The sequence below is a fragment of the Phyllostomus discolor genome, chromosome 9 (assembly GCF_004126475.2).
Source record: "Phyllostomus discolor isolate MPI-MPIP mPhyDis1 chromosome 9, mPhyDis1.pri.v3, whole genome shotgun sequence".
NCBI lineage: Eukaryota > Metazoa > Chordata > Mammalia > Chiroptera > Phyllostomidae > Phyllostomus > Phyllostomus discolor.
This window is the reverse complement of record NC_040911.2, coordinates 57,557,688-57,585,022: the sequence shown is the minus strand read 5'-3', so window position 1 is coordinate 57,585,022 and position 27,335 is coordinate 57,557,688. Positions and strand designations below refer to the sequence as shown.

The window sequence follows — 27,335 nt, the reverse complement described above, 5'->3', positions numbered from 1 at the left end:
CTCCCCAATACCATAATTAGTTAAAAAGACATAAAACAAAAACAAACTAGGACAGATACTACAGAGCTGAATATGAGAAAGACTTTCTGCCTCAAAGCACCACATGTGGCCAGTTACGGAGGGCTCTCTTGCTTAATAAAGCACTGGTTATGATTAGCTAACATGATGTCTACTGAGCCAATCAATGGTCTGGAAGAAGGAAAAAAGACAGGGCAAAGGCAGATGATCTTTGCTCTTGTTACATTTTATTGGCATCACGTTCATCTCTTTACAGAAGAACTCAGCCTACACCCTAGAATGTAGACCTTCGGAAAAGAGGAAAGTGCTTCGTTAAGCAAGCTACAATGCAGGGGTAGATCTTCAGGAGGGTGCAGAACTGCCAGGGTTCCATACCAAAGAAACGGGTTAATTAATAATGGGCAATACTGGGGAGCCTATGGGGAAAGGAGAAAAAAGTCTGCTAGCTTAAGGATACCACAACCCTGAAAGGAGTGCCTTCTAGAACAAAGGTAAAAATCTTGAGGACAGATCTGTTTCAGGAATTTCCTTTTCCTCTTATAAGTAGGATGCTGATCTAATGGGGAGTTTCCAAGTGTGGAACAGGGAAAAAAATGGGGGGTGATAAGTGAGAATTTTAACAACAGTCATCTATCCACTGCATACACCACTACATTATGCAAATCAACCTTTTGGAAAATTTAGATACAGAAGGGAACCAGACAGTTCTCCCCCTGGAGAGATGAAAAGCTTTTTGGCTCTTAAGTCTTTGATAAAAGGCATACATAATTCTTGTGCCTACTGTACAGAATACTGCCTCTAGCTGGATTTCTGAATTCTGAGTTGCTAACACTCTGCAATCCAGACAGGGTTCAACCCTCCATTTTACATGCCTGCACTACAGGACTTAAACACATAATCCAAGAATTTCTTACACTAATTTATACATTTTTAATTGGTTGCATATATTAACATGTACTATAAGATTCTTTTCTAAGAAGCATTACATAATAAATGGATACTGTAAAAAGATCTGATTAGTTAAAAGTAACAAGCATTAACAGATACATACAAAACTCAGCCTGATCAGACTGGGTATGAGCCTGTAATGAAGCATGGGGCACCAGCCTTCCCAAGTGGTAGCCTTCACAAGAGGGGGGTGGGGATGGGGTAAAAAGATCACAAGACCCTTAAAAAATTCAGATAACTAATTAGACACAGATTAACTGTAAACAGTTGTCTCTCCCTGGTGGGCAAAAATAATAAGCTTCTGATGCCGACTCTACACCAGAACAATTTCTACAGCTGGCCCACCCTACTGCCACACGAGGGCTGATATAGTGGGTGGGCAAATCCTGATGGAGCCATCACATTCCTGGGCTGCTGGAGTCTGTCTGCTTGTGTAAGATCTGTGTGTGGAGGGGCGAGTGTGTTTGACGGGGTTTCTTTTGGCAGCTGGATATGAAAAATCACTTTATGTTTTGTCTGAAAAAGGAGAGGGGGGCTTTGTGTTGGAAGGCCTAAGTGTGTTCTCGGTTTGTGAAGGGCTCTGTGCTCTGCTCACTGCCCATTCAGCAACTGCAGCTTTCCGTCGAGGGTTTGGCCCGGTCATTCTTATCCAGTTTGATGGGTTCAGGAAATTCATTGTACAGCTCCACTTCCGTTTCCTGGACAAGGAAAGGCACAAAAAGGTTTGTTACTCAGGGCATACAGAAATTCCCGTGGTATACTTCCACTCAGGCCTAGTGGGTAGGGAGTGGGGATAGACCTAGCAGTGAAGGGAAGGCTCTGGCAGAATCAACCCTCAAAGGCTAATCAAGAGGAAGAAAGGTGTTATGGTAACTATAGGACAATGTGAAGAGAATTGAACAGGAAGAGCAGCAATTGAAACTGAGCAATAAGGACAGAAGCTGACTCATGCTCTGTATCAGATGGCAATCTGGTGGCTTAGAGATGACAGCCAGCTCACAGATGCTTTCAGTATGGTCCACAGTCACCAATACTTAAAATAAAAAAAGAAGTCAGACTTTACATGGACTGGATTTTTGGCAACTCTTATTTCCAGAAGGCAACAGTGAGCTGAAGATGAGTGTTGCTGCCTCTCAGTTACAAAACATTCTTCTGGTCCTCTATTTGCCACTAAGTTTTCTGGACTTAGGGTCTATTTTCTCCTCCCCCTCCCCAAAGATTTAAGAGAGTTTCATTTCCAAATGCTGAATGCTTAGAAACCAGCTGTGGATGAATTTTATCACCATCTGTAGTAAGAGATCACAGGAGATGGGATCTAGCAAATTAGTGTGACTTTTGCAATTAACATTTCCCAGTGAGGAGCAGATTTCTACTTTCTGGTGTACAAAAACAATTTATCACTTAAAAACTGAGTAACTGTATGTCAGGAACTGTTCTAGGATTTGCAGATTGAAGCAAATGTTTCTATTAATTAAAAGTTCTCTAGGAAGAATTATTCCATTCACAGTAGCTACAAAAGTAAAAACCTCTAGGAATAATACTCTTAAAAACTAGCTCCCCATCTCCATATGGCAACCCCAACCCTTGCTAACCATTTTTCTACTTTAATAGTTGCCCATTTTGGACATCTCATTTGATGGATATTTGTTGGGGCTATTTCCACTTTTTGGCTATTATGAATAATGGTGTTATAAACATTTGTATACAAATGTTTGTGTAAACCTGTTTTTGTGGGTACGTACTTAGGAGTAGAGCTGTTGGGTCATATAATTACTCTGTGTTTAACTTTTTGAGGAACTGTTTGTTTTCCAAAGTGTCTCCACTACTTTACATGCCTACCAGCACCTAGGCATATATTTGGTATGAAAGGCAAAGGACCTTAAAAATTATAAAATCTTATTGAAGAATATAACACAAGACCTAAAATAATAGCTGTTACTGATTGAATGTTTGTATCCTTGTATCCTTCCAAAATTCATATGTTGAAGTTCTAACCCCACAGTGTAGCTACATCTGTATTAAGTAATTAAGATTAAAATGAAATCATAAGTGCATCCTTATAAGAGACACCAGAGAGCTAGCAGTATCCTATGTCTCCCCACCCTCTGCATTTTCACACAGAGAAAGGCCATGTGAGGACACAGGAAGAAGGTGGCAGCCTGCAAGAAATGAGGAGAAACAGAATTTGCTGGCACCTTGATTATGGACTTCTGGCCTCTAGAACTGAGAGAAAATAAAATATTGTTATTTAAGCCACCCAGTCTGTACTCTGTTATGGTTCCTAAAGAATACTAATACAATAGCTATAATGCAATTCCAATCAGAATCTCAATTAGGTTTTATTTTGGAGGAGGGTAAGGAGAGAAAAGGGTAGAACTAAAATAAAATTCTTAGTTTTAGTCTAAATGAAAGATAAACCAAAATAGTCAGTAAAAAAATATAAATAGGCCCTGACTAGGTGGCTCAGTTGACTGGAGTACTGTCCTTTGAACTAAAAGGTTGCGGGTTTTGTCACCAGATAAGACTGGAAATAGATCCCAATATACATGAACATTTAATATAACAGAGTAATGTTTCAACCTGGTGGGGAAAATTGTTTATTTAACAAATAGTTACTAATATTTGAAATAACCAGCTATCCCTCTGAAAGAAAAAGGTGAGTCCGTACTTCCTGTCATAAACCAAAATAAATGCCAGCTGAATTAGACAGGACATAATCTAGATATAGGAAAGCCAGAAATTTAAAATGGCATACCTGACTAAAAAATAACTTTTTTTTTACAAGATTTCATTTATTTTTAGAAAGAGGGGGAGTGAGGGTGAAAGAGAGGGAGAGAAACATAAATGTGTGAGAGAAACATTGACTAGTTTCCTCTCACACGCCCCCAACCAGGGACCCCACCCACAGCCCACGTGTGTGCCCTGACTGGGAAGTGGCAACCCTTCAGTTTGGGAATGATGTCCAACCGAGTCATACTAGTCAGGGCAAATAAACTTTTTTTCTATGGCCAAAGGATATGTATATATAAAAAAGACAGCAGCCATGGCCAGACAGATCAATTGGTTAGACCATCATCCCAATACCCCACAGTTGTGGGTTCTATCCCCAGTCAGGACATAGACCATAATCAACCAATAAATAGGTGGAAGAACAAACCAATGTTTCCCTCAAAATAATCAATGAAAAAATTTTGAAATAAGACAGCTGAGTTAGAAAATCACTTGCAATACAGGTGATGTTAATTTTAGTTCATAAAGAGCTCATGAGAACTGAGAGGTGTCCAGGCAAGTGTTATGTATTGGGTATCTGCAGCAGAGAAAACTTAAAGATTGGCAGTGTCAGCAGATTTACAGATGATGCCTATTGCTTGCTGACAAGGAGTCAAGAGAAAGAAAACCTGCATTGCTGGTGGGATATAAAGTACTACTGCACTCGGGGAAACTAATCTTGTATTATCTCTTAAAAATACACACACCTTTCAATATAAGAATCTCACTCCTGAGAGGCTAGCTTGTAGAAATAAAAGCATTATAAGGTGGCTATAGAGAGAGCAATATTCGAAGAGAAAAACAGTAAGGTTGATGGCAGTCAACTTCCCATACATACTTAGTTTTACATGCAATTATGAAAAACACACTAGGTGTGTGGGTGGGTTAAAGGCAGAGGGAAAGAGGAAGGCAAAAAGGACTTAAGTCTATATGCTGGTCAGTTCCTTCCCATTGCATCAGTGTTTCTCAGTAGGGGATCTCCTGGAATTTGGTGTGGACCAATTCTGTGGCTAAGGTTGTCCCTTTTCATTATAGAACACTTGGTGTAGTCCCCAGTCCTTGGAACAATCCATTCCAAGTATCTCCTGCCTACAAGTCCAGATGCCCTATCCCGCTGAGAACCACCACCTTCTTCTATACACTGTTTCCTGGAGCTAGCAGAACCTGCTTGGATCTTTACAATCACTATGTGCTCCCTGAAATGTTCTTTGCATCCCTGACACCCCCTCAACCCAAGTCTGACTACCACAGACGACTGACAATGCCTCATAACTTGCCTTAATTCACTGGCTCTGGCAGAGCTGCTAAATCCAAAAAGCCTTCAACTCACACATGCCAACAAGTACCTTTTTGGTCTGTGAACAACTGAGTGAGCACAAGAAAGAAAATACAGGAAAATTTTATTCAAGGAATACAGCTCCTAGAGCTTCTGGTTAACTTTCTGATGACAAAAGTATTAAGTTCATCTCATTTAACATGTACAACCTATGTGCAAAGCTGGTATTCTGATTTTTCAAATGAGGAGGTAAAGTCTTATATATGGTTAAAAAAAGCCCCACAAAACCAAACTCTAGAGCTAATGATGGGTATCAGAGCTGAGATCAGAATTCAAGTTTATCCCCTTAATAAACAGAAGGAGCAATCTGACCAGGGACCTCCTAATGGCAGGATCTCCTTAGCATGCAAATAAAATAAAAACATGCCCAGTCAAACAAGGGTTTGACTGGGGACCTCAAAGGGACCTCAGCTGAAGTCTTCACTGCCCCTGCATCATTCAGTTTATTCACCAACAAGCTAAATTTCTAGAAGCTTTAGCAGAATGTGCCATTACCTTTCCAGACAAACATACAGGCTTTCCGGCTACATGGAAAACAAAGTCAGCTAGGAAAGACAATTAAGAATCAGGAAGCCAGGCAGGGGCTAGGTCGATGGTCAGTCACCACAGGGAGCCAGACAGCTTCCAGAGACCCACCTGTTTAAGTGCATTCCGTGCAATTGTCTGGAATGCCTGCTCCACATTGATGGCCTCCTTGGCACTGGTCTCAAAGTAGGGAATGTTGTTTTTGCTGTAGCACCAGGCCTGTGCTCGTTTCGTGGCCACCTGGAACAGGAAGCAAGGTGCATGTGTGCTCATATTAGAAGCAGCTAGCCAGGTATGTAAACCAGCCAGACTGGTGGCAGCGCAGGACCACCCTGGCACCGGAAACAGCTACTGAGAGGGAATGCGAGGTGCAGGGCAACGATGTCTATAGGGACCTGGTGACAGTCTGAGAGGTACTAGCTTTTGACAGGTTTGCACCATGCATGAACGAATGTAAGCTAATCATTCTTGGCTAGGAGAGGTTTGGAAAATGTGCACCGACTGTACAATTTGTTCAAGGAATTTTTGTTGAAAAATATGATCCTATAATAGAAGATTCTTATAGAAAGCAGGTTGAAATCGATGCACAACAGTGTATGCTTGAAATCTTGAATACTGCAGGAAGAGCACAATTTACAGCAATGTGGGATTTGTACATCAAGAGTGGACAAGACTTTGCATTACTTTATTCCATCACAGCACAGTCCACATTTAATGATTTATAAGGTTTGAGAGTATAGATTCTTCAAATTAAAGACACTGATGATGTTCCAACAATTCTGGTTGGTAGTAAGTGTAAGTTGGAAGGTGAATGAGTTGTGGGAGAGGAACAAGGTCAAAATCTAGTAAGACAAAGACAACTGTGCATTCTTAGAATCCGCTGCAAAATAAAAAATAAATGTTAATGAAATCTTTTATGACTTAGTATGGCAAATCACCAGAAAAAGTCCAGTACCTGGGAAGGCCCACAAAAAGTCATGTCAGCTGCTTTAATATACTAAATGCATTGTGGCTCTGAGCCAGGGCTGAAAAACTGTTGCCCAATTCAACAGTGCCAGTATTACAACTTTGTTAAACCTACCAATATCTTAAATGGACTGTGATAGTGCCCTGTAAGAGGCAGATTAAAGCTACTACATCAGTTTTACACATTATAATCATTTTCTAGTATCACAAGAGAAAATTTTACTTATATTAATAGTCCTAGAGTGTGCAGCTGGTAAAACCAGAGCCTACAATCCAGTATTCCTGCTAAGAGACATTTTCACCCACTACTGCTATACAAGTATGAACATGGTATACTATTAACACACCCCATAGTTTGTATTGGAGAGTACAATAATGTAAATCCTAAAAGCACCGCTATTTTAGCATAATAAAAAAGGAAGTCCAAGGAGCTCCTATACAGACTACTCCAGGTAACTTTGTTTCTTTGATACTTGCAGTTCACAGCAATTTTTTAAAAAGAAAACCAAGGTCACTATAATTGTATTATACAAATAAGCACTTTAACACAGCTATACAGTTTTTTTAATTTTTAAGAAACCTGTGGAGACAGTGATCTTGTCTTTAAAACAGGATAGCCCTTTCAGTATAATGACTTAAACATGCTGCCTATAATATCTGTTGGGAAGGAAATGTCCAGATTTTTCAAATCTATTATATGTTTCCTTTTTTGTTTACATACAGAACAGTGTTTATAGATGTATGTACAGTGAGAGTCTACAAAAAGTTAAAAATAATTATATTTTCAAACAACTTTTAATTGTTTTAATAATTTTTGTAAATCATTTTCAGGCTTCTGCAGCTATAGATTCTCACTGTGAATCCCTTGCTTGCTCATGCATAAGTATACTTGAAATACCAAATATACACATTTAGTATTTTCATCTGTTGTTTCACATGTGTACTGTTTCGGCTGAGATGTTAAATGGTGGATGAGTACTGTGGGTGTGAATGTGGGAAGTAATTTTAATCATCTGTAATTGGTCACAATGCCTAAGTTGCAGTAACTATGGCTGTTTTATTTAACTATCCAACAGGGACCCACAGTATTTAAATTGACCAACCTAATGTTACAACTACTTAGACATGACTAAATGTAAACTAAAAGCCCTAATTAAAGTGGTGCAATTTTATATTACTTAGCATCAGTAGTTCAATGAATTTGGATTGCCATGCAAGGGTTTGCATTATTAAAAGAAAAAAAAAAAGGTGGTAGCTAACACTGACTCAATCCTTCCCAGGAAGAATTACCATCCCTAGTATACATGTAGTATAGGTGAGTAAACAGATTTCAGGGATAAGGGTATGCAGCAGGTAGAGGGTAGGGAGAGACCTACAGACCTGTCCAAGGTCACCCTGCTGGCTATGCAGAGTACAACTAGGATTCAAACCCAAAGTTCATTCACTGTCTACAACCCATAGCTTTTGACCCTCAGCTACATATGTGTACACAAGCAGCTTGTGAAGAGAGTAAGTAGCCAGCCCAGGAAGAAATGAATTGCCTCTCCCAGGACCTCAGAGATCCCAGCACAGGAAGTGCCTGACAACTTGGTCTTAGGGTCTGCAGTCTCTTCCCCATTACTGTTAATGTTAGATCACCTGTGTCACACACCAAAGTGCCAAAGAATTCTGAGGCTCTCAACAACACCCTCACATATCCTAATTTCTTTTACTACCCCAGCCCATTTTCATGTACAAGAGCAGGACTAAGTCACTTAGGAAAGAGAGAAAAAGAGATCAATGGTCAGAAATAAACCTAGCTATAATTAAGGAACAGTCTATGTTCCCAAGAGAAATGCATATGAAAGTAAAAAAAAGTAATTTTACTCAAAACAATCTTCTGCACCATACAGGTGGCTTCTTTAAGGTGCTGGGAGAGCACTTGAGAATGATAAAATCTAACTCCCTCCATTCAGGTACAGAAAGGGAACTGAGGCTCAGCAGGCAAAGGCAACAGCCCAATATCAGAGCCAGCTGGGGACAGGTTAAAGATTCAAACCAGGTCTCCTGGACCCTGGTCCTTAAAGGCTGCTGGCCTTTAAGGTAGTTCACACTCCCGTGTGTACCTTCTACAGCCACTCTGGGCTTAGCACAGAACCCTTCAAATTCACATGGTAACTTAGAAGTAGGTATCTCATAAGAGAGAAAAATAACAATGGGACAACTAGAAAGCCACCATTTCCCAAACTCCTCCTGGGTGCCAGGGTTTTCATGTGCACTGTTATCTGATCCCAGAGTGTTCTCATTATATGAGTGAAGATTCAGATTCTAAGAAATATCCCCAAATTAAATGTGCATGAGCCAGGCCTTAAATTCAGTCCCACCTTTAAATCTAAAAGACCAAAATGCAAAATACAATAAGGCCTCAAGTCAAATTGTTTCGCTGGGACAGACCAAGAGGGGTGCCCAGTACAGGCAGCACCACAGAATGGACTTGTTGCTTTGCTGGCATGACTTGAAAGGGAACATCCCTGCAGACACCAATGATCCTGTTTTACCACAGGGGAAAGCCAAGATGGTATGCCTTTACTAATTTAGAGCAAGGCCCCACTTCCAAAGGCTGAGCAGGTAACTTATTAGCTAACTATTCCCCTACCCTCAATATGTGAGCACAGAGACATACTGTATGGGTATTGGTCCTTGAGGGATGTGGCTTTATACCAATCAAAGCTAAAAATAGCACTGTCATCCCAAACTTAGCTGTCACTTTTAAAAGGACTTTTCCATGATTCAATAGCATTAACCTACATGAGGGCAGGTTTATAAGCATCCACATCTATGATTACCATCATCTTTAGCACTTACTTGTCTGTTTTCAAGGTCAATCTTGTTTCCCAACACCACGAAAGGAAAGTTTTCAGGATCCCGAGGACTGGCCTGGATGAGAAACTCATCTCTCCAACTATCAAGGGTTTTGAATGTGTTGGGGGCAGTCACATCAAATACCAGAACACAGCAGTCTGCACCTCTGTAGAAGGCCACACCAAGAGACTGGAACCGTTCCTGTCCTGCTGTGTCCCAGATCTGTGAGAGACAAAACATTTACTCCTTGGGGTCAGAGCATGCCAGAGGAAATGAGATGGATTATGGGGCCATTCAAAGATAAGTGACTTCAGAATTCAGGAAACAGATTTCACCACCAGAGTATCCAAAACAACCCTGACAAATACCACATGTGTGAGTGCATAGACAGTGTCTATGAGGGGGTGACATTGAATATGAACTCTGGAGTGCTAAAATTTAAATCTTGATCCAGATGGTGGTCATATGGTAGATACTTATATAAAAGTCACACTATAAACTTAACATTTATGTACTCTGTGAACTTTCTGGGAGGGGGTTATGGAAATATAGGGAGGAGATTTCTCACTAGATTGTATATATTTATCTATACATTTTATAGTACATAGTTTACCCCCTACGACTAGTATGTTCTATTTACACCTCAATTTAAAAAACAAAGAAAAAACCCTGACATACAGATAAAGCAAAAGACAACACGAACGCATTCTGGAGTATAGATGAAAGCCAGCTTTTAAACAAAAGAGCATGTACTAGTGACCAGCTAAAAAAACTTCACCTTATTCACTGTCATCCAAAGTTCAAGAGCAAGGGTGGATTTCCTTACTGCCCTAGATCTCTAACAGGACCACGCTGGTCAGCCTGGAGATGTGACTGTCTGGAAGGTTGGAAATGGCAGCATTAAAACCTTCAAAGAAGTCCTGGCTGGATGGCTCAGTTGGTTGGTTGAAGTGTCAACCCATAAACCAAAGGGTCATGGGTTCAATTCCCAATCAGGGCACATACTTATATTGCAGGTTCGGTTCCAGTTGGAGCACATGCAAGAGGCAAAAAATTGACATTTCTCTCCCTCTCTTCCTCTAAAATCAATAAGCATGTCTTCAGATGAGGATTTAAAAAAAAAAAGACCATCCAAGATGATTCAATAAAATAACATGAGCTCTGGCTGATAAAGCTCAATGGATTGAGTGCCAGCCTGAAAACCACAGGGATGCTGGTTCGATTCTCAGTCAGGGTACATGCCTGGGTTGTAGGCCAGGTTCGCAGCAGGGGGCATGTGTGAAGCAACCACACAATGATGCTTCTCTCCTTCTCTTTTTCCCTCTCTCTGAAAATACATGCATAAAATCTTAAAAAAAAAAGAAAAAAGAAAAAGAAAAAAAGGGGCAACATGACTAGACAGGCTAAGCTTTCCCTCACAGGTGGCCAAAAATAGCCTAGGTTAACTGCAGGTTGGAAGGGGCTACCAGTGTCAGTGCTGGGAAGATCACACCTCAGCTTTCTTTCTAATAATAATTCCGAAGAGCCCACAGGTTACTCCTCTGAGGGCAGCACTAAGAAGCCCACCTCAGCTCTGATGTACGTGGCCCACCATGATCAGTACATGACGATGTGGTTGACCATACTCTTGGCCACACTTCTGGTGGCAGCAGGAAGCCTGACCCTGGCAACCCACTCCATTCCCAAGTAACTCCAACCAGTATACATACTACTCAATCTGGGAAGAACCTTTTTAAAATAGGACATGTCCTGGCAGCTGTAGGGGTTGGCCCTGATTGCAGGAATGGAGTTAGGAGGCTGTTATATAAATGTCCGCATGTGGCATACAGCTCAAACGACTGGGTAAAGGAAGCAACCATTCAAACACAACCAGAAGGATGTGATGATGGCTTACATAAAACGTATTTTTCAGACTATAAGATGCACCCCCATTTGGGAGGAAAAGTAGCTTACCTGGTTTGTTGGGGGGGGGTGGCGGTGGAGTGGGGCCATAGAAGGCAGGGCCTCCTACTTTTTTTCCTACTCTAAAACCTAGGTGCGTCTTATAGTCCGAAGAATGTGGTAAGTTTACAAGACAATAAAGACAAATTCAAATCTAATTATTCTACAGGGGACTAAATGCTGCCTGTGCCCAATAATAAGCAAAGTACATACACAGTAGGCAAAATAGGATCTCTATTGACAGTAAGATAACCAGGAGAGGAACTGCCGGTGATATTTGCCCTTGTGGTTTTCTGGTTTTTCAACATTCTACACTGAATATGTATCTCTTAGGGTAGCAAAGTGAACCTTTTGTCATAAAAGGGGACTGAGGTGGAAGGACATAAGGAAAGCAGAAAGAAACTACTGTTATAAAGAGAAAATAGGGAAGAAAATTTTAAATCTAGGCATGGACAAATTTAATAAAATATTTTTCATTAGAGAAATAACACTATTATGTAATTTGCATGAGCAAAGGAAAACATACTCAAAACACTTGGCACCTTCCCAGAGACCATCTTCACTAGCTATGTACATTGTAGGATTTTATGTAGCTGAAACCTTATGCTACACATCACTGCATGCTCTCTCATTACCATTCCTTTGCCCTGCAAAATAACACAGCTTTGGCCCCAGCAACAACTCACATCTTTACTATTGCTCAACAAACTAGGAAACCAAATTCAGTGAACAACTTCATTCCTGTTTTTTTGCAAAACACTGCTGCCAATTTTCCATAATTATAAGTAACTCAATAAACATTAACATGCAGAGCCTTTTCTGGATTTCAGATTGCTTCTTTAGGATAGAGCCCCAAGAGGAGAACTATGACAGAACTCTTGGTGGGAAGTACAGGGTATTAGGAACTCAGATGCATAGAGAAGGCAAAGTAAGGAATTTATTTTTAAAAAGCTGGGAAGTTGGAGTGGCGGTTATTCTTAGCAAGTTTCCAAAATTAATTTAACTTCAAATTTAGAAGAGTTCTATGGCTGAATCTGATCTTTTAAAATTTTTAATATTTTAATTGAAACATTTTATATATTATATTAAAAATATACTTACTACTCTTAATGGAACAAATACTAACGATGCCATTTTAACACCAGTTTTTAAAAAATAAAATGGTTAACTATTCCTCATAGCATTCCCTTTCCTTCCTCCACAGAAGTAAATAGCTCTTGAAGATCTGCCTTACATAAATAATATGATCCTGTACATCTTTTTGCAACTTGCTTTTTTTCCTTTCCAGAAGTTAACAACTATGTAGTATTCCATTGCCTTAACATACCACACTTCATTCCCCAATCATCTGTTATTTGCAAGGCTGCAATGAGCATTCTTACTACACTTCTCTTCTTTTGCCCACATGTAAGTTTCTCTAGAATTGCTAGATTGCATATGCTCAACAATGGAGGGCAAAACAGTAGTCTCTGTATAAAAGCTGCACTAATATAATACATTCCTAACTACCATCTTGAGAATATTCTACCTAATTCCTAGCAAAAACCCGACTTTCAGTCTTTTTCCCATTATTGTACACTTATACTTACATGCTTCAATAACTTTAGAGTAAAATGTAATGAATCACTGTTAAAATACAATAAAGAGTACCTGTGTTGTACATTTCAGTAACTTCAGCGAGTCACAGTCTGAATATTTTTGAATTCTGCTTCTAAAATGTCATATCCTTATAGTTCCATTGATGACTGCATAGTATTTATTGCTGCTTAGGATCAACAATTTCAAATGATACTTTATACTGAAATGAGATACTTATGGAATTTTATTTTAAGTTTAATTTTAGTCTCAGAGAAGGTAATGCTGCCTTAAAGGCTTAGACCAGGTTTTTTTCTCTTGGTCTAGAAAGCTCACTTAACAAGGGATGCAAAACAACAATGCCTTGATCTGTGATACTCCATATGAAATCATTTCCAACGAGCATTTTTGTCAATTTTCAAGTTTGCTAAGTCCAAACAGCCATCCTTGATAATGACACTTACATAGCCTTATTTTTCCAACAGGCTACAGGCCCACCATGTCATTAAATCTAATGCTAATAGTACAAGAGCCAGTTGGATCAACCCCCCTGAATCTTGCCCAGAGGGCCAGTTGTGGCGGGGGGTGGGGAGTTGTTGTAGTCCTTCTGTCATTTCTCTGGGCCAGTACAATGCATCATGGTCCCACAGCATAGCATGCACTTGAAACCTGCCTTTTCAGGGATGACATCCCTGATACAATCATAATCTATTTTATTAAACACTATTTAGTCAGACACTGAAAGTATCTGGGGTCACAAAACCATGGGAATTTCTTTAAGCCACACAATAGCAGGGAAATTTTTCTAATTACACCATTTGAGAGGGAGAGAGAGAGGGAAGAAGGAAGGGAGGAACAGAGCAAGCTACCTCCGTGCCTAAGGCAGCACTAACCTGCCCCATCAGTTTTTTAAATCTGCAACTGCATGACTTCAAGCCACTGGACATTAAGGTTTCTTCTAAGAGTTGCCTGTTGACATCTGTCCATTGGATACTATTACGCATTATCCACATTCTCTCCTGGACTGTGGTTATTTTAATTCTTGGAATCTTGTTAATCAGATGTTTTATTTAAAATGCAGTCTCCTACCAATCTTTATGACGTGTGCTTATTTTTTTAAAATCCTAAAGTAAAATACTCTTTATTTTCGTTTTTTACAATTTTCATTTTGTCTTTTTGCTATCCAGGTCTTTAATCCTCTGGCTACCCCCCACCTAAATGGAAAGCCACTCTGACCCAACCTTGTCGACTGTGTAACTCCTCCTCCCTTCCCTAGCCTTCTTCAAAGTCCACTCTATATTCAGTGTCCAGCTAGGTATGCCCTCTGCTCCCTTGATCTGTATACCTATGACAATATTCATACCATTTAAATTACTATGGGTTCATAGTAAATTACCTTTAAATTGTTCATGATACTCGACTCCATCTAATGTTTACTACTGATTGATTTCTAGCTTCTTCCAGAATAACATAAGAATTAAAAACCCAACAACAGTCACTAATCTTTCTCTACGCATTTAAATTACACAGTTCAAATCCTAGTTTCCTTACACTAGTTTAGAAGTTACATGCTCTTAATATTAGGGTCACAATTCTAAAAATAGACACATGCATACTACACAAGTTTATCTTAGTTTATCTTATCTCAAACCTTTTCTACTGCCTAAACTACATCCTTTAGAATTTCCACCACTGTAATTTAGTGATGTACACTTTCATTCTTAGAAGATATTTTCAGTAGGGAAAGAATACTATGTTGACAGTTTCTTTGAGAATATATTCCATTAATTGTTGATTTCCATCATTACCGTTGAGAATCAAAAGAAATGCTGCATCATTCAGGGTCATCTTTTTCCTCTGGTTGCTTTAAAGTGTGCCTGGTCCCCCCCACCCCAATTTCATTATGATTCATGTAGATTTCTTTTTTATTTATGTTTTGGGATTTGGGCTTCCAAAATCTGTGGACTGAGCCATATCAGTTCTGCAAATAGTATCCTTGATCTATTCTCTTTCTTCTCAGATTGATTAAAAATAGATCCAGCCCTGACCGGTGTAGCTAAGTTGGTTGGAGCACTGGCTAGCAAACTGAAAGGTGGTGGGTTCGATTCCTAGTCAGGGTACATGCCTAGGTTACAGATTTGGTCCCCGGTCAGGGCATGTGTAAGAGACAACTAATGACTCTCTCTCATATGATGTTTCTCTCCTTCTTTCTCCCTCCCTCCCTTCTCTTCTCTCTAAAATCAATAAGCATATCCTCAGATGAGGATAAAAAAAATAATTTAAAACAATAAAATCTTTAATTTTTTTTAAAAAGGTCTGATCCTGTTTTTTTTCTGATTTAGTTTTAAAAACTGAATCCTGTTTATACCTCTCTTTCATATCTCCCACCATTCTTCTTCATTTTAGCCCTCTTCTGGTATATCTTATCTGCTGCTAAAAATATTCTCTGAATTTCCAATTTTTTGGTTATTATATTTCATTTTTAGAAGTTGTTAACCTACGTTGACTTGATTAGTTTTTTCTCTCCAGGTATATTAGATTGCCTTATTTCTTTAAATATTAAAAAAAATTACCAGTGAAATGACCATTTCCACTGGTTCTTCCCTGTTTTCTTGTTTGGATTATCTTTTATAAGCTGCTAAAAGTCCCTGAAAAATGTGAGGATTTCTCAAGACCTAGGATGATGATGCCTTTGTACAGAAATGATGGTTTTCATTTAGTTCTAGTCTTTTAAATTGGCTGCAAAAGCACAAGGGCCAGCCCTTTGTTTTAACCTCTCAGAACACTTTCCAGACTCCACTCAGTGCCCTGTTGCTCTCCAGATGGTATTTACTCTGGGGGTACAGCACTCCAGGATCCCAGATTAGCAGTGTATGTAGGGGTCTAGTATAATGGCCACCAATCCTGAAGGGGCCAGGTTCTGACTTCTGAATCAGCCCATATGACTATCAAACCCCAGCTTGCTTCTCGAGGTCTGTTTCTCCTTGTACAGGAAGCAGCATATACACATAAAATCTTTTAAGTGGTACTTTACCCCTAATACTTCTAAGGTATTCCATTCCTTTCTGCCTTCTGTTGCTGCTGAGAACTCATCCATTTAACTATTGTTCCTTTATAAGTAATTTGCCTTTTCTCTCTAGTTGCTCTAATGATTTTGCTTTTTAATATTCTGCAATTTGGAGTTTTCTTCAAGGTAATCTACTTATCTCTTACAGTTTACTCTTTTCACTTCTTGAAGTGCTAAGTTTCCCATATCCTCATTTTTTAATAGTATCTCTTTTCATTATGGTTTCTATTCCTTTTTCAAAAGTCTCTGGTCATTGTGAACATATCTTGTGGTATATTACTTCCTCAGGTGGCTATGAGCTCATCTTCTGCCCATGGGTTATAAGTGTCCCCATAGGGTAGTCTTACTTTTGTTTTTTTCAGGAGTGACATGGTCTATTTTAAATTCTTCCAGACAAAGATTTCTGTGCAGAGTATAAATTCAAAATACACATATGAACATAGTGGGACTGAGGTTCTCCAAAAAGGACACAAAGCCCCAAGCCAATACTTCACACATAAACTTTGCCACTTTCTTTGGTTCAGGTATTTGGTCTTGCTTTTTTTTTTTTTCCCCACATCTTTCCAAGATCCTAGACAAGTATGTGTGTATGCATGTGTATCCAAGGAGATTCTCAGTTCTAGCTCCCCACCTTGTGCTGTCATATCTTCTGTCTCTGCAAACTGATAAAACTCAGGTACTTGTTATAAATTTGCAAATTACCATGGCAGGAGCCCCTGAGTTTATCACTAACATTCAGTTCCCTTTTCTTTCCTGTAAATCTGGAAATGTCGTTTTCTCAAGCTTGGCTTCTTTAAACATTAGTTATATTTTGAACATTTCTATGTGCATGTGTGGGGGAGGTCAGGAAGGGAGATCCAGAATAACTGTGTTCTGAATGTGTGAGTCAAGAAAGTGTCAGGTCATTTCCCTCTGGGAGGATGTCACAGCAGGAGATCAACACATGTAAAAACTTCTACCAGTAATCTGTATCATTCAAACATTTCAGTGAATCTGGTGCTTGCTAGGACTACAATGGAATAAGAATTGTATTTGAATCTAGAGACACAGTCACACAGGGACATCATTTTAATGTGGAAGGTGCAAATGTGACAAAGGGGCCTCACTGGAAGCAGAGTCACATGCACATTATTTGGAAGAACTGGCAGGAGTGAAGAATATTTTGTAGCCAGAAAGTGAAGGCTTTCGAAAAGCCATATAAGGAATCTGTATTTTATCTTGTTGAAAGGGAAGCCCTTAAAAAATTAAGTTGATACACAGTGGGGGGAAGAAGATGGGCTTAACAGAAACACAACTTTGGTGGCTACAGATAGGCTAGATTAAAGAGCCAGAAAAATACTGAAACTATTTCATGACTGCTGTAAGAATTTAGGAGAGACACAAAGATTTTTTTTTTGTTGTTGTTGTTGTTGTTTTGCCTAAAGCACTAGGTGAGGATATTAAGAAAAGTAAAAGTTAGACATTCTGGACAAGAGTCCAGAGTTAGACAGGAAGGCACCTGTAGGTTGCTAAATTTAGCAAACACAACAAAACAAACAGAAACAGAAAGTCCACTTAAATTTTTAGTGTGCCTCGTGCTACATTTGGACCATACTTGATTTGATGTCTTGTATTTTATCTGGCAATTTTACCTGTAGCCAACCATCCGTGAAAATAAAAGCAAGATTTGCGAAGAAGGAGGGAAAAGGCGTAAACGTGAAAAAAAGTGTTAGGACTCAATGAACTAACAAGGCTTGGTTGGCTTACCTGCATTGTAACTAGTCTGTCATCCACCATCACTTCCTTTGTCAGAAAGTCTGCTCCTATTGTGGCTTTGTATTGATTACTGAATTTCTTGTTCACATACTGGTTCATGAGTGATGTCTTACCAACTCTGAAATTAGAGAAAAACCACAAGTATAAAACAACTAAGAAGGGAGTGAAACTGATTCTGGTACTTGCAACTCAGAAGGGACAAGCCTGTTGTTAGAAACGAGGAACTGGGTTCACAACAAAGGGCCAACAGTAGCATTCCCAGCATCACTCATTTGAGGTTGTACTTTTCTCCTGGGATAAAAATACAGACTACATATATGAACCAGATGTTAAAAAATGCTTGTAAACTTTGGTACAGGAAACTCAGTAGGTAGAATTTTTTTTTCCTTCCAGAAAAATGACAGCAAATACTCTCCAAAAATATTTCTGCTGTCTTGGGGGTTTCTCTACTTAGTGGTTGCTATTCAGTCCAAGAAAGAAATAGCAAGAGAAAGTCATTGGCTTTGAGAGATACATACAAAATTGAGCCAACCCATTGCTTCAAAGTTTCAAATTTTAAACAGAGAAAGCACCAATATTCCACCATACCAAAATCTACCTCAAAAGTATGCTTCTCCAAGAGATGTTTTTCAGTAAAAAAACTAAGCAAGAGACAACATGTGATTTTTCTGGTGATAAGTTTAGTTCTGGGTAGGCTGAATATAATGTCAAAGCCTTCCTCATAGCCAATAACATCACCTTTCTTTCCCACCAAGGAGCATACTCATTTTCATATGCAGATGACCTGAAAGTATAGATATAGCCTAAGGCAGTGTTCTCCAACACAGGCCACGTGAATCAGAATTTCCAGAGAAGCAGCTGAGAAATTCATAATTGAACAAAGGCCTTGTAACTCTTTTCCAGCAGGTCTGGGTAATGCAGGCCTAAAAGCAGTACCTTTCAATCCTGACAGCACACCAGAAACCCCAGAAAGTGGGCGTATATGGGTAGAAGAGAGAGGGAGGGAGATAAAGAGTGAGAAAAAATGAGAGCGAGCACTGCCAACTAGATTTAGCCCACTGGTCTGGAGAAATGCTAACTTTTTTTTTTAAGATAAGCCTTTTTTAAAAAGATTTTATTTATTTATTTTTAGAGAGGGAAGGGGGGAAGGGGGGAGAGGGGGGAGGGAGGGAGAGAGGGGGAGGGGGGGAAGGGGGGAGAGGGGGGAGGGAGGGAGAGAGGGGGAGGGGGGGAGGGAGAGAGAGAGAGAGAGAGAGAGACAGAGAGAGACAGAGAGAGAGAGGGAGAGGGAGAGAAACATCAATGTGCGGTTGCTGGGGGCCATGGCCTGCAACCCAGGCATGTGCCCTGACTGGGAATCGAACCTGTGACACTGGAAATGCTGACTTTTAAAAGGCTCCTTAGGTGATTTAAAAAACAGCCAGGGTGGAAAAAATGCTGCCATTTTAAAGGAAGGGCAAGTATCTTTGGAATGGGGAGGATACCTACATTTATTATTATTACTATTATTATTATTAATTTATTTTTAAAAATATGTGGCCTCAGCCCTGGCTGGTGTAGCTCAGTGGATTGAGCGCGGGCTGGGAACCAAAGTGTCCCAGGTTCGATTCCCAGCCAGGGTACATTCCTGGGTTGCAGGCCATAACCCCCAGCAACCACACATTAATGTCAGTCTGTCTGTCCCCCACCCCCAACCTTCCCTCCCTAAAAATAAAATAAATAAAATCTAAAAAAAATATGTAGCTTCCAGTAGCTCTAAACTTTCATAGGTCACTTCAGAAACCAAATCTAAAAAGACACCCACAAAATCTTAGCAGCTACTAAAGAGTAAGTTAGTGGCAGATCTCAGATCAGACTAGTCCCAGGCTCTTTCAAATAAAGGCCTAAAGCAGGCACAGCAGTGGGAGAATACTGCACAACATACCCCAAACCCGTATCTGGCAGGCACAATACCAATAGCAACAAGTCTACATAAACAGGAGTCCCTAGTCTAACCAGCTTGAAAAAGAGGGATTCCACGAAATTAGAGTTCAAATAACCACCTATTCAAATCATGCCAAAAATCAGAGAACATAGGGTTATACAGTGTAACAAGGAATAATTCAAATTTCTGCTGTGCCCCAAAATATCAGGGAGAATTGGGCCCTAATGTCTCCACAATTACAGAAGTGGCAAATGTCAGCATGCAGGGCATGGGTTCCAAGGAGGTGAAGCTTTTAAATCCAAGCCAATTTGTTAGCTCAAACTTAAGAGAAACACTTACCCAGAATCTCCCAGGATGATAACTTTCAGCAACACTTTCTTCCTAGAGGTCATCTTTCAAACTAAAAAAAGAAGAAAAAGCACCATAAGGAGGATGTTAACACCAAGGTGAACCACTTTCCGAGACACAAACATCTACCTGCCCCAAGAGAACTATGCCCTGAGCCTTCCTGCTGGCTATTTCCCTACCATCTACAGGCTATTATAGAAAGCAGTATCAGTCATCAGAATTCTGGATCCCAAAGTTAGGTAAAAAACTTGGCAGGGCCAACCTGTCCCTGAGAGTAGACTGAGAAAACTCACTGTCCTGCTAGGATGTGGGATGAATTTGGATTAATGTAGTGATTTTCAATCCTTTTCATCTAATAGCACCCATAAACTAATTACTGAAATTCTGCAGCACACCAAAAAATATATTACACTTGTTGCCAATCTGACAAAAAAAAAAGTATAATTTTGACTAATTCACAGCAGATGAATTGTGTTGGCTGTTGTCATTTTTTATTTGACAATCTAAGGGAAAAGAGATCAGTGGTGCTGACAACGTAGTCAGGTACTGCATGTTCTAAAAATTCTTGCAGTACACCAGTTAAAAACCACTGGGTTAATGCTCCAAGTTGCTCAGCTCTGCCCTAGTTCCTTCAGGTGTCTGCTCAAATACCACCTTCTCAGAGAGGTGTTCACTTGAAAGTAGCATACCCCTCATTTGTTCTCTAGCCCTTTATTCTACCTTATTTTTCTTCAGAGCACTTACCATTACTCAATATTTTTTTGTATCATTTTGTCTGTCTTCTCCCTCTTTTAATAATCTCCATGAAGGCAGTCTTATCCCCCACTGTATCTCCAGTGTCAAATAGAGAATTATTATCAAATACTGGGGTAGTGCATGAATAATACTTGACTTTGAAGCTCTTGGAACTAGCTTTCCCCAGAAAATCTTTCAGGCAGTTCTCCATACCCTTCACCCTTTGCTTAGTCGCGTTCCACAAGTGCCCACACCATGGTCTATTTTACTTATCAAGACAGGGCTCCTGTTTCAATTACCTCTCAGATCCCAGAACCTGACTCACTACAAAAAATGAGTGGCTTTCAGAAAAGTAGAGTCCTCAATTTTGGACCCCAACATGAATGACATCTAAAGTCTGTTAAAGGACGACTCCTCCTCAGAGAATTGGAATCCTCAATAGGAGTCTTGTGTTCTTCACTAGAATCCAGAATTCAACACTGAATGAGTGCCCTCAAAAAGGGCATCAGATCCTCATCCATTATCATCAGCAGACAATGAAATACCCAGAGCAGGAGGCAAGAAGTAACAAAAGTTAACATCCAACTGCTGCCTTCAGCGCAGCTGGGGAAAATAAGTGTTTCTACATAAACAAATAGGTAAAGAAGGAGGTTCAAAACAGCTTGGTGTTATTCTTTTGCATTCTTAACAAAACAGTCAAGAATGAGTCTCAGAAAAGCTCCTTTCAGTTTCCTCTTTAACTACCTAGCTTCCTCAAGGATGAGGTGGATATAATTCTGCCTATAGGGGAGTGACTTAATAATGAAATTCTGATCCCAGACTGGCTAAATTTTTACTCTGGTTTTGCTATCTGCTATTAGCTGTGTGACCTTAGGCAAGTCATGTAACCTCTCTGTTGGGATAGGAATATAGGGATAATAGTTCTATGTCCTGAATGAGTAAAATGCTCAGGACAGTGACTAAAACACAGTAGTTAGTAAATGCTGTCTATCATTTTAATGTGTGCTAAACAGAGATGAATAAATAATGGAACAGAGTACAGAGGTAATGAGGTCACGAGAGTAGGTTAGATAATTAAGCTACATGCTGCTGTTTCCAGATGCTTGGCTGTCAACTGTCTTCTTTCATCAAGTGGTATTGCACCAAAGACCACAAACTGAAAGGAAATATTAAAGCTAACCACTACTCCATAGAGCAGGATTAGATAATGCGCCCTATTACTGAAAGTGGCATTTTCCGTGGCTTTAGAAAATAGTGTGGGAACCAACCAAGGCTAGAAGAGTTTACTAGGCACTTAAACCAGGCCCCACCACCTACCTCGAAGTTCAAGCTGTCTCAGTGCCAAAGCCTCATACCCATGGTTGGTCTATGAGGACACTGTACTTTAGTCCCCCAGCATTTGCCTATTAAGCTCCCATTCATGCTAGTTAGAAGGCAGTATAACAATAAGGGGAGTTGTGCAAAGTCTGTTTCCTTTAGGCTTCCATCACATCAAGGTTTTTTTGTTCTTATTACCAGTGTATCTCAGAGATAGTGCATATCTGGTTCCAAACCATCACAACACAATAAATATCACAATAAACCAATTTCATGGTTTCCCAGTGACTAAAAAGTTATGTTTTCACTACACTGTAAGCTAGAAATGTGATAGCATTATATCTAAAAAAAAATGTAAGCACAACACCTTAATTAAAACTACTTTAATGCTGAAAGAAAATCATTATCTGAGCCTTCAGTGAGTCATAGTCTTTTTGCTGATGGAATGTCTTGCCTCAGTGTTGATAGCTGATGACTGATAAGGATGGTAGTTGCTGAAGGTTGCGGTGGTTGTGGCAATTTCTTAAAATAGAACAAAAAATGAAATTTGTTGCATTGATTATTCCTTTCACAAAGATTTCTCTGTAGTATGCAATACTGTCTGACAGCATTTTACCCACAGAACTACTTTCAAAATTGGAGTTAGTCCTCTCAAACCCTGCTATTGCTTTATCAACTAAGTTTATGTAATATTCTAAATCCTTTGTTGTCATTTCAACATTCTTCCCAGTAGCTTCACCAGGAGTATATACTCCACCAAGAAACAACTTTCCTTGCTGATCCATAACAAGCAACTCCTCATCCATTTAGGTTTTATCATAAGACTAACTCCTCATCCATTTAAGTTTTATCGTAAGATTGAAGAATTCAGTCACATCTTCAGGGTCCACTTGTCATTCTAGTTCTCTTGCTGTTTCCACCACATTTATAGTTACTTCCTCGACTGGAGTCTTAATACCTCTCAAAGTCATCTATGAGGGTTGGAATCAACTTCTTCCGAACTCCTGTTAATGCTGGTATTTGGCCCTCTTCCCATGAATCATGGATGTTCTTAATGGAATCTAGAATTTTAATGCCTTTCCAGAAAATTCTGTTTACTTTTCTCAGATTCATCAGAAGAATCACTATCTATGGCAGCTATAGCCTTACAAACTATTTCTTAAATAATACGACTAGAAAGTTAAAATTACTCATTGATCCATGCACTGCAGAATGGGTGCTGGGTTAGCAAGCATGAAAACAGCACTAATCGTGTTGTACATCTCTTGGGTAACTGGGTGCACTGTCAATGAGCAGTAGTAACATTTAGAAAGGAATCTTTTTTTTCTGAATAGTAGGTCTTAACAGTGGGCTTAAAGTATTCAGTATACTGTGCTGTAAAGAGATGTCCTGTCATCTAGGCTCCCCCAACCCCCACCTGCTCTCATTTATAGAGCAAGGGAGAGTAGGTTAACATAATTCTTAAGGGCCCTAGAATTTTTACAATGGTGAGTATGTCATCAGCTGCATAAACCCCTAACAACAGTCAGGCTGTCCTTTGAAGCTTTAAAGCCAAGCACTGACTTCTCCTTTTAGCATCTTCTTTGAATATGACACTGTTTCATCTACACTGAAAATCTGTTTAGTGTAGCCACCTTCATTATCTTAGCTAAATCCTCTACATAACTTGATGAAGCTTCTACATCAGCACTTGCATCTTCACCTTGTACTTTTAGGTTATGGAGATGGCTTCTTTCCCTGACCCTCACTGACTAACCTCTGCTGGCTTTCAATGTTTTTTCTGCAGCTTCCTCACCTCTCTCAGCCTTCACAGAATTGTTCTGGATTAGGCTCTGTCTGGCTTAAGGGAATGCTGTGGTTGGTTTGACCCTCTATCCAGATCACTAAAACTTTCTCTCCATCAACAACAATAAGGCTGTTTTATCTTCCTATCATTCATGTGTTCACTGGAGTATCACTTTTAATCTTCAAAAACTTTTTCATTGTGTTTAGAACCTGGCTAACTAGTGGAAGAGGCTGAGCTTTCAGACATGCCTTCCTCACCGAGCTTAATCATTTGTAGCTTTTGATCGAAAGTAAGAGACATGTTGACACTTCCTTTCACTTGAACATTGAAGAGGCCACTGTTCGGTTACTAACTGGCCTAATTTCAATAGGAGAGGGAAAGGGAAGGGAGGGAAGGGGGGATTGCTGCAGCAGTAAGAACACACACAACATTTATCGATTACATTCACCCTCTTATATGAGCACACTTTTGTGATATCCCACCCCAAACTATTACAATATTAACAAAAATCAGTGATCACAGATCATCGTAACAAATATAATTAAAATTTTGAAATATTGGGAGAATTACTAAAATGTAACAGACATGATGTGACCAAATGGTGTTGGAAAAATGGCATCAACAGACTTGCTCAAAGCAGGGTTACCACAAACCAAAAATTACAAAACAAAACCAAAAACAAAACCCCCCACAATATCTGCAAAAAAGCCAGATATGAGTTGGGTTGTTTTTTTTTTAAAGATTTTTTTATTTATTTATTTTTAGAGAGGGAAGGGAGGGAGATAAAGATAGAGACAGAAGAGAGAGAGAGAGAGAGACAGACAGACAGACAGACAGACATCAATGTGCGGTTGCTGGGGGTTCTGGCCTGCAACCCAGGAATGTACCCTGGCTGGGAATCGAACCTGGGACACTTTGGTTCCCAGCCCGCGCTCAATCCACTGAGCTACGCCAGCCAGGGCTCCAGATATGAGTTTATATGCCAGACTGCCTGTTATCTGGGGAGTCTCACAGAGCCCCATCTTCCTCCCCAGGGACTGCCTTTGACCAAGATTTAAGAGTCTCACCCCAAGGTTTGGTACCATATTTTGGACTTGAGATCAGAATTTCAAATCCAAAGAAGGAAAGAAGAGCAAACTAAGAAAGAGATAAAAATGTTTGAGAAGCTTTGCAAAGAATTCTTCAAGAATATTGCCCTGGCTGGCATGGCTCAGTGGATTGAGTGCGGGCTGCGAGCCAAAGCATTGCAGGTTTGATTCCCAGTCAGGGTGCATGCCTGGGTTGCAGGCCGTGGCCCCCAGCACATTGATGATGTTTCTCTCTCTCTCTCTCTCTCTCTCTCTCTCTCTCTCTCTCTGAAAAAAGAAAAAGGAAAAAAAAAAAAAGAATATTTAAGAAAGCCACTATTTTGAGAAGGGGAAAAGGAATTTCCACAACTTGGTTTAGTACAGTTCACTGGGTGTACCAAATACTTAATAATATTAGTAAGAAAGCAAACAAGAAATACATAAGCCCCCTAGTCCTGCATGACAGATTTCACATTTGTTTCCTTTTGCTTTTCTGCTTGCACAGGCTACAGGCTTAGCTCTAGGGCCATCTTGTCAGGCTGACTGACCCTCTTGGGCAGCAAAAAAGCCTCTTCCTTATCTGCAAACCCCAGTCACAGTAATCCCAGAAACTACCTGAGGACACACAGAGGAAGTCCCATAAGTCCCCACTACAGCAGTCACACAGCATCAGCACACAACCTGGTATTCTGTCCCCTCCACATTTTCATTTGGGGCTTGCTCAACATTTGGGGGGTTGTTGCAAATGGTACTCAATAGTCGACCCAAAGAATTCCACATCTGGTTTCACCAGGACATTGATGGCTTTAAATTGGTAACATTTAAAAGCTATGTTTTTGTATCTAATGTTCTCCAGGATAAAGAATGAGCCCTGGCTGGTGTGACTCAGTGGACTGAGTGCTGGCCTGCGAACCAAAGGATCACAGGCTTGATTCCCAGTGGGGGCACATGCCTGGGTTGTGGGCAAGGTCCCCATTTGGGAGCATGAGAGAGGCAACCACACACTGATGTTTCTCTCCCTCTTTCTCCTTCTTTTCCCCTCTCCCTAAATATAAATAAAAAAAATATTTAAAAAGAGAGAAAAAAGAATGGGATACTTGTTTCTAGGAAAAAAGCTAAGAAAAAAACCAAAACTTGTACACAACCTTTGTCACAAGAGATTGCCCAAGCATCAGAGTTGTTAAAAATCTCCATTGGCAGTTTTTCTTTTCTGTTATCCATTTCCATCATCAACTTCATGGATTTCTTTTTAAATCCTAAAAAGTTAGAAATTTCTAACTAGAAAACAGTTTCCTAATGCATAGACCACTTATTTTTACAGGAGAAAATGAAACAGGAAGAGCAGAAAGAAAAGGTTGTTGATCCCTGTTCCTTAGAAATGAACGTTTTAATAACATCTATTAATTTGGTTATAAATAAGTATCTTCTAAAACCTTTCTAGACTAAGGTATATTCTGAACACATTTTTATTTCTTCTGCTATCAAACCAAACTTTCTCAGTGTGCCTTAGAATGAGTTCCTTGGAAGAACAGACACTTTGGAGTACAAACCCTCACAGTATTCAATATGATTAACTGATTCTTTCTCTTCAGTGTATTTCTTGTGTAATAAATCAAAACATAGAATTTCCCTCCATTAGCCTGCTTCTCTGAGGCAGAGAAGTCAGCTGGCCAAACAGGCAGACACGACAAGGAAACCCCAAGCAGGTAAAATTTGTTCGGTCAGGGAAAATCCTATTCAAGGATATGGGCCAGCCAGGGTTAGTGAGGGAAGAAATGGCCTGACAGAAAATGCAAAGGAGTATGTAGGGGGAGGGAAATAAGGAACAAACGACTGGTGTGGGTAAAATGAGAAGAGAAGGGAAGGGACAGTAAAGTTAGGATCAGTGCACCATTTAAAAGTCAGGATATTTGGAGGTAAAACAATTTTGCCTGGCGATCAGAAATATAAAATGAATGACTAGACAAGTAGAGGTGAGGCTCTATAGGGAGTTGCAGTATCAAAGAGTGGAAAGCAGTTTTTGGGAATCCATAAAGATAACAGTGTAGCCCCGGCTGGTGTAGTTCAGTGGATTGAGCACAGACTGCGAACCGAAGGGTCCCGGTTCAATTCCCAGTCAGGGCACATGCCTAGGTTGAAAGCCAGGTCCCTGGTGGAGGCCACGTGACAGGCAAACACATTGATGTTCCTCTTCCTCTCTTCCCCTATCTCTAAAAATAAATAAAATCTTAAAAAACTGAACCAGGTGTTAATTATATCCAAGGTCACAAATCAATGAAGTGGTCACAGTGGCAAAGCTGGAATCACCAAGTGTCAGTGCATGCTAAACAGTTACCCATGAAAATACCAGGACAGTTAAACCAATTGATTTTCTATAGTCCATTAACATTTTTACTTGCTTGTTGTTTTCAAGGTGC

At 39.9% G+C, this 27,335-nt stretch overlaps 1 protein-coding gene and 2 pseudogenes across 1 annotated transcript in view; 1 reads left to right on the top strand and 2 right to left on the bottom strand.

Moving 5' to 3' along the window:
* Window positions 1-223: 223 nt before the first annotated feature.
* The window catches only part of RAB7A (RAB7A, member RAS oncogene family), an 83,164-nt gene continuing 56,052 nt past the window's right edge, over window positions 224-27,335 (bottom strand). Inside the window, exons 2-6 of the mRNA XM_028524234.2 lie at window positions 20,005-20,065; window positions 17,733-17,859; window positions 9,407-9,625; window positions 5,708-5,836; window positions 224-1,664 (exon numbers count right to left, since the gene is read on the bottom strand). Of these exons, the coding sequence (XP_028380035.1) occupies window positions 1,569-1,664; window positions 5,708-5,836; window positions 9,407-9,625; window positions 17,733-17,859; window positions 20,005-20,057 (624 nt within the window). The 5' untranslated portion in view covers window positions 20,058-20,065 and the 3' untranslated portion in view covers window positions 224-1,568. The remainder of the gene's footprint in view (window positions 1,665-5,707; window positions 5,837-9,406; window positions 9,626-17,732; window positions 17,860-20,004; window positions 20,066-27,335) is intronic.
* On the top strand, window positions 6,040-6,979 carry LOC114506481 (annotated as a pseudogene).
* On the bottom strand, window positions 11,502-14,330 carry LOC118496901 (annotated as a pseudogene).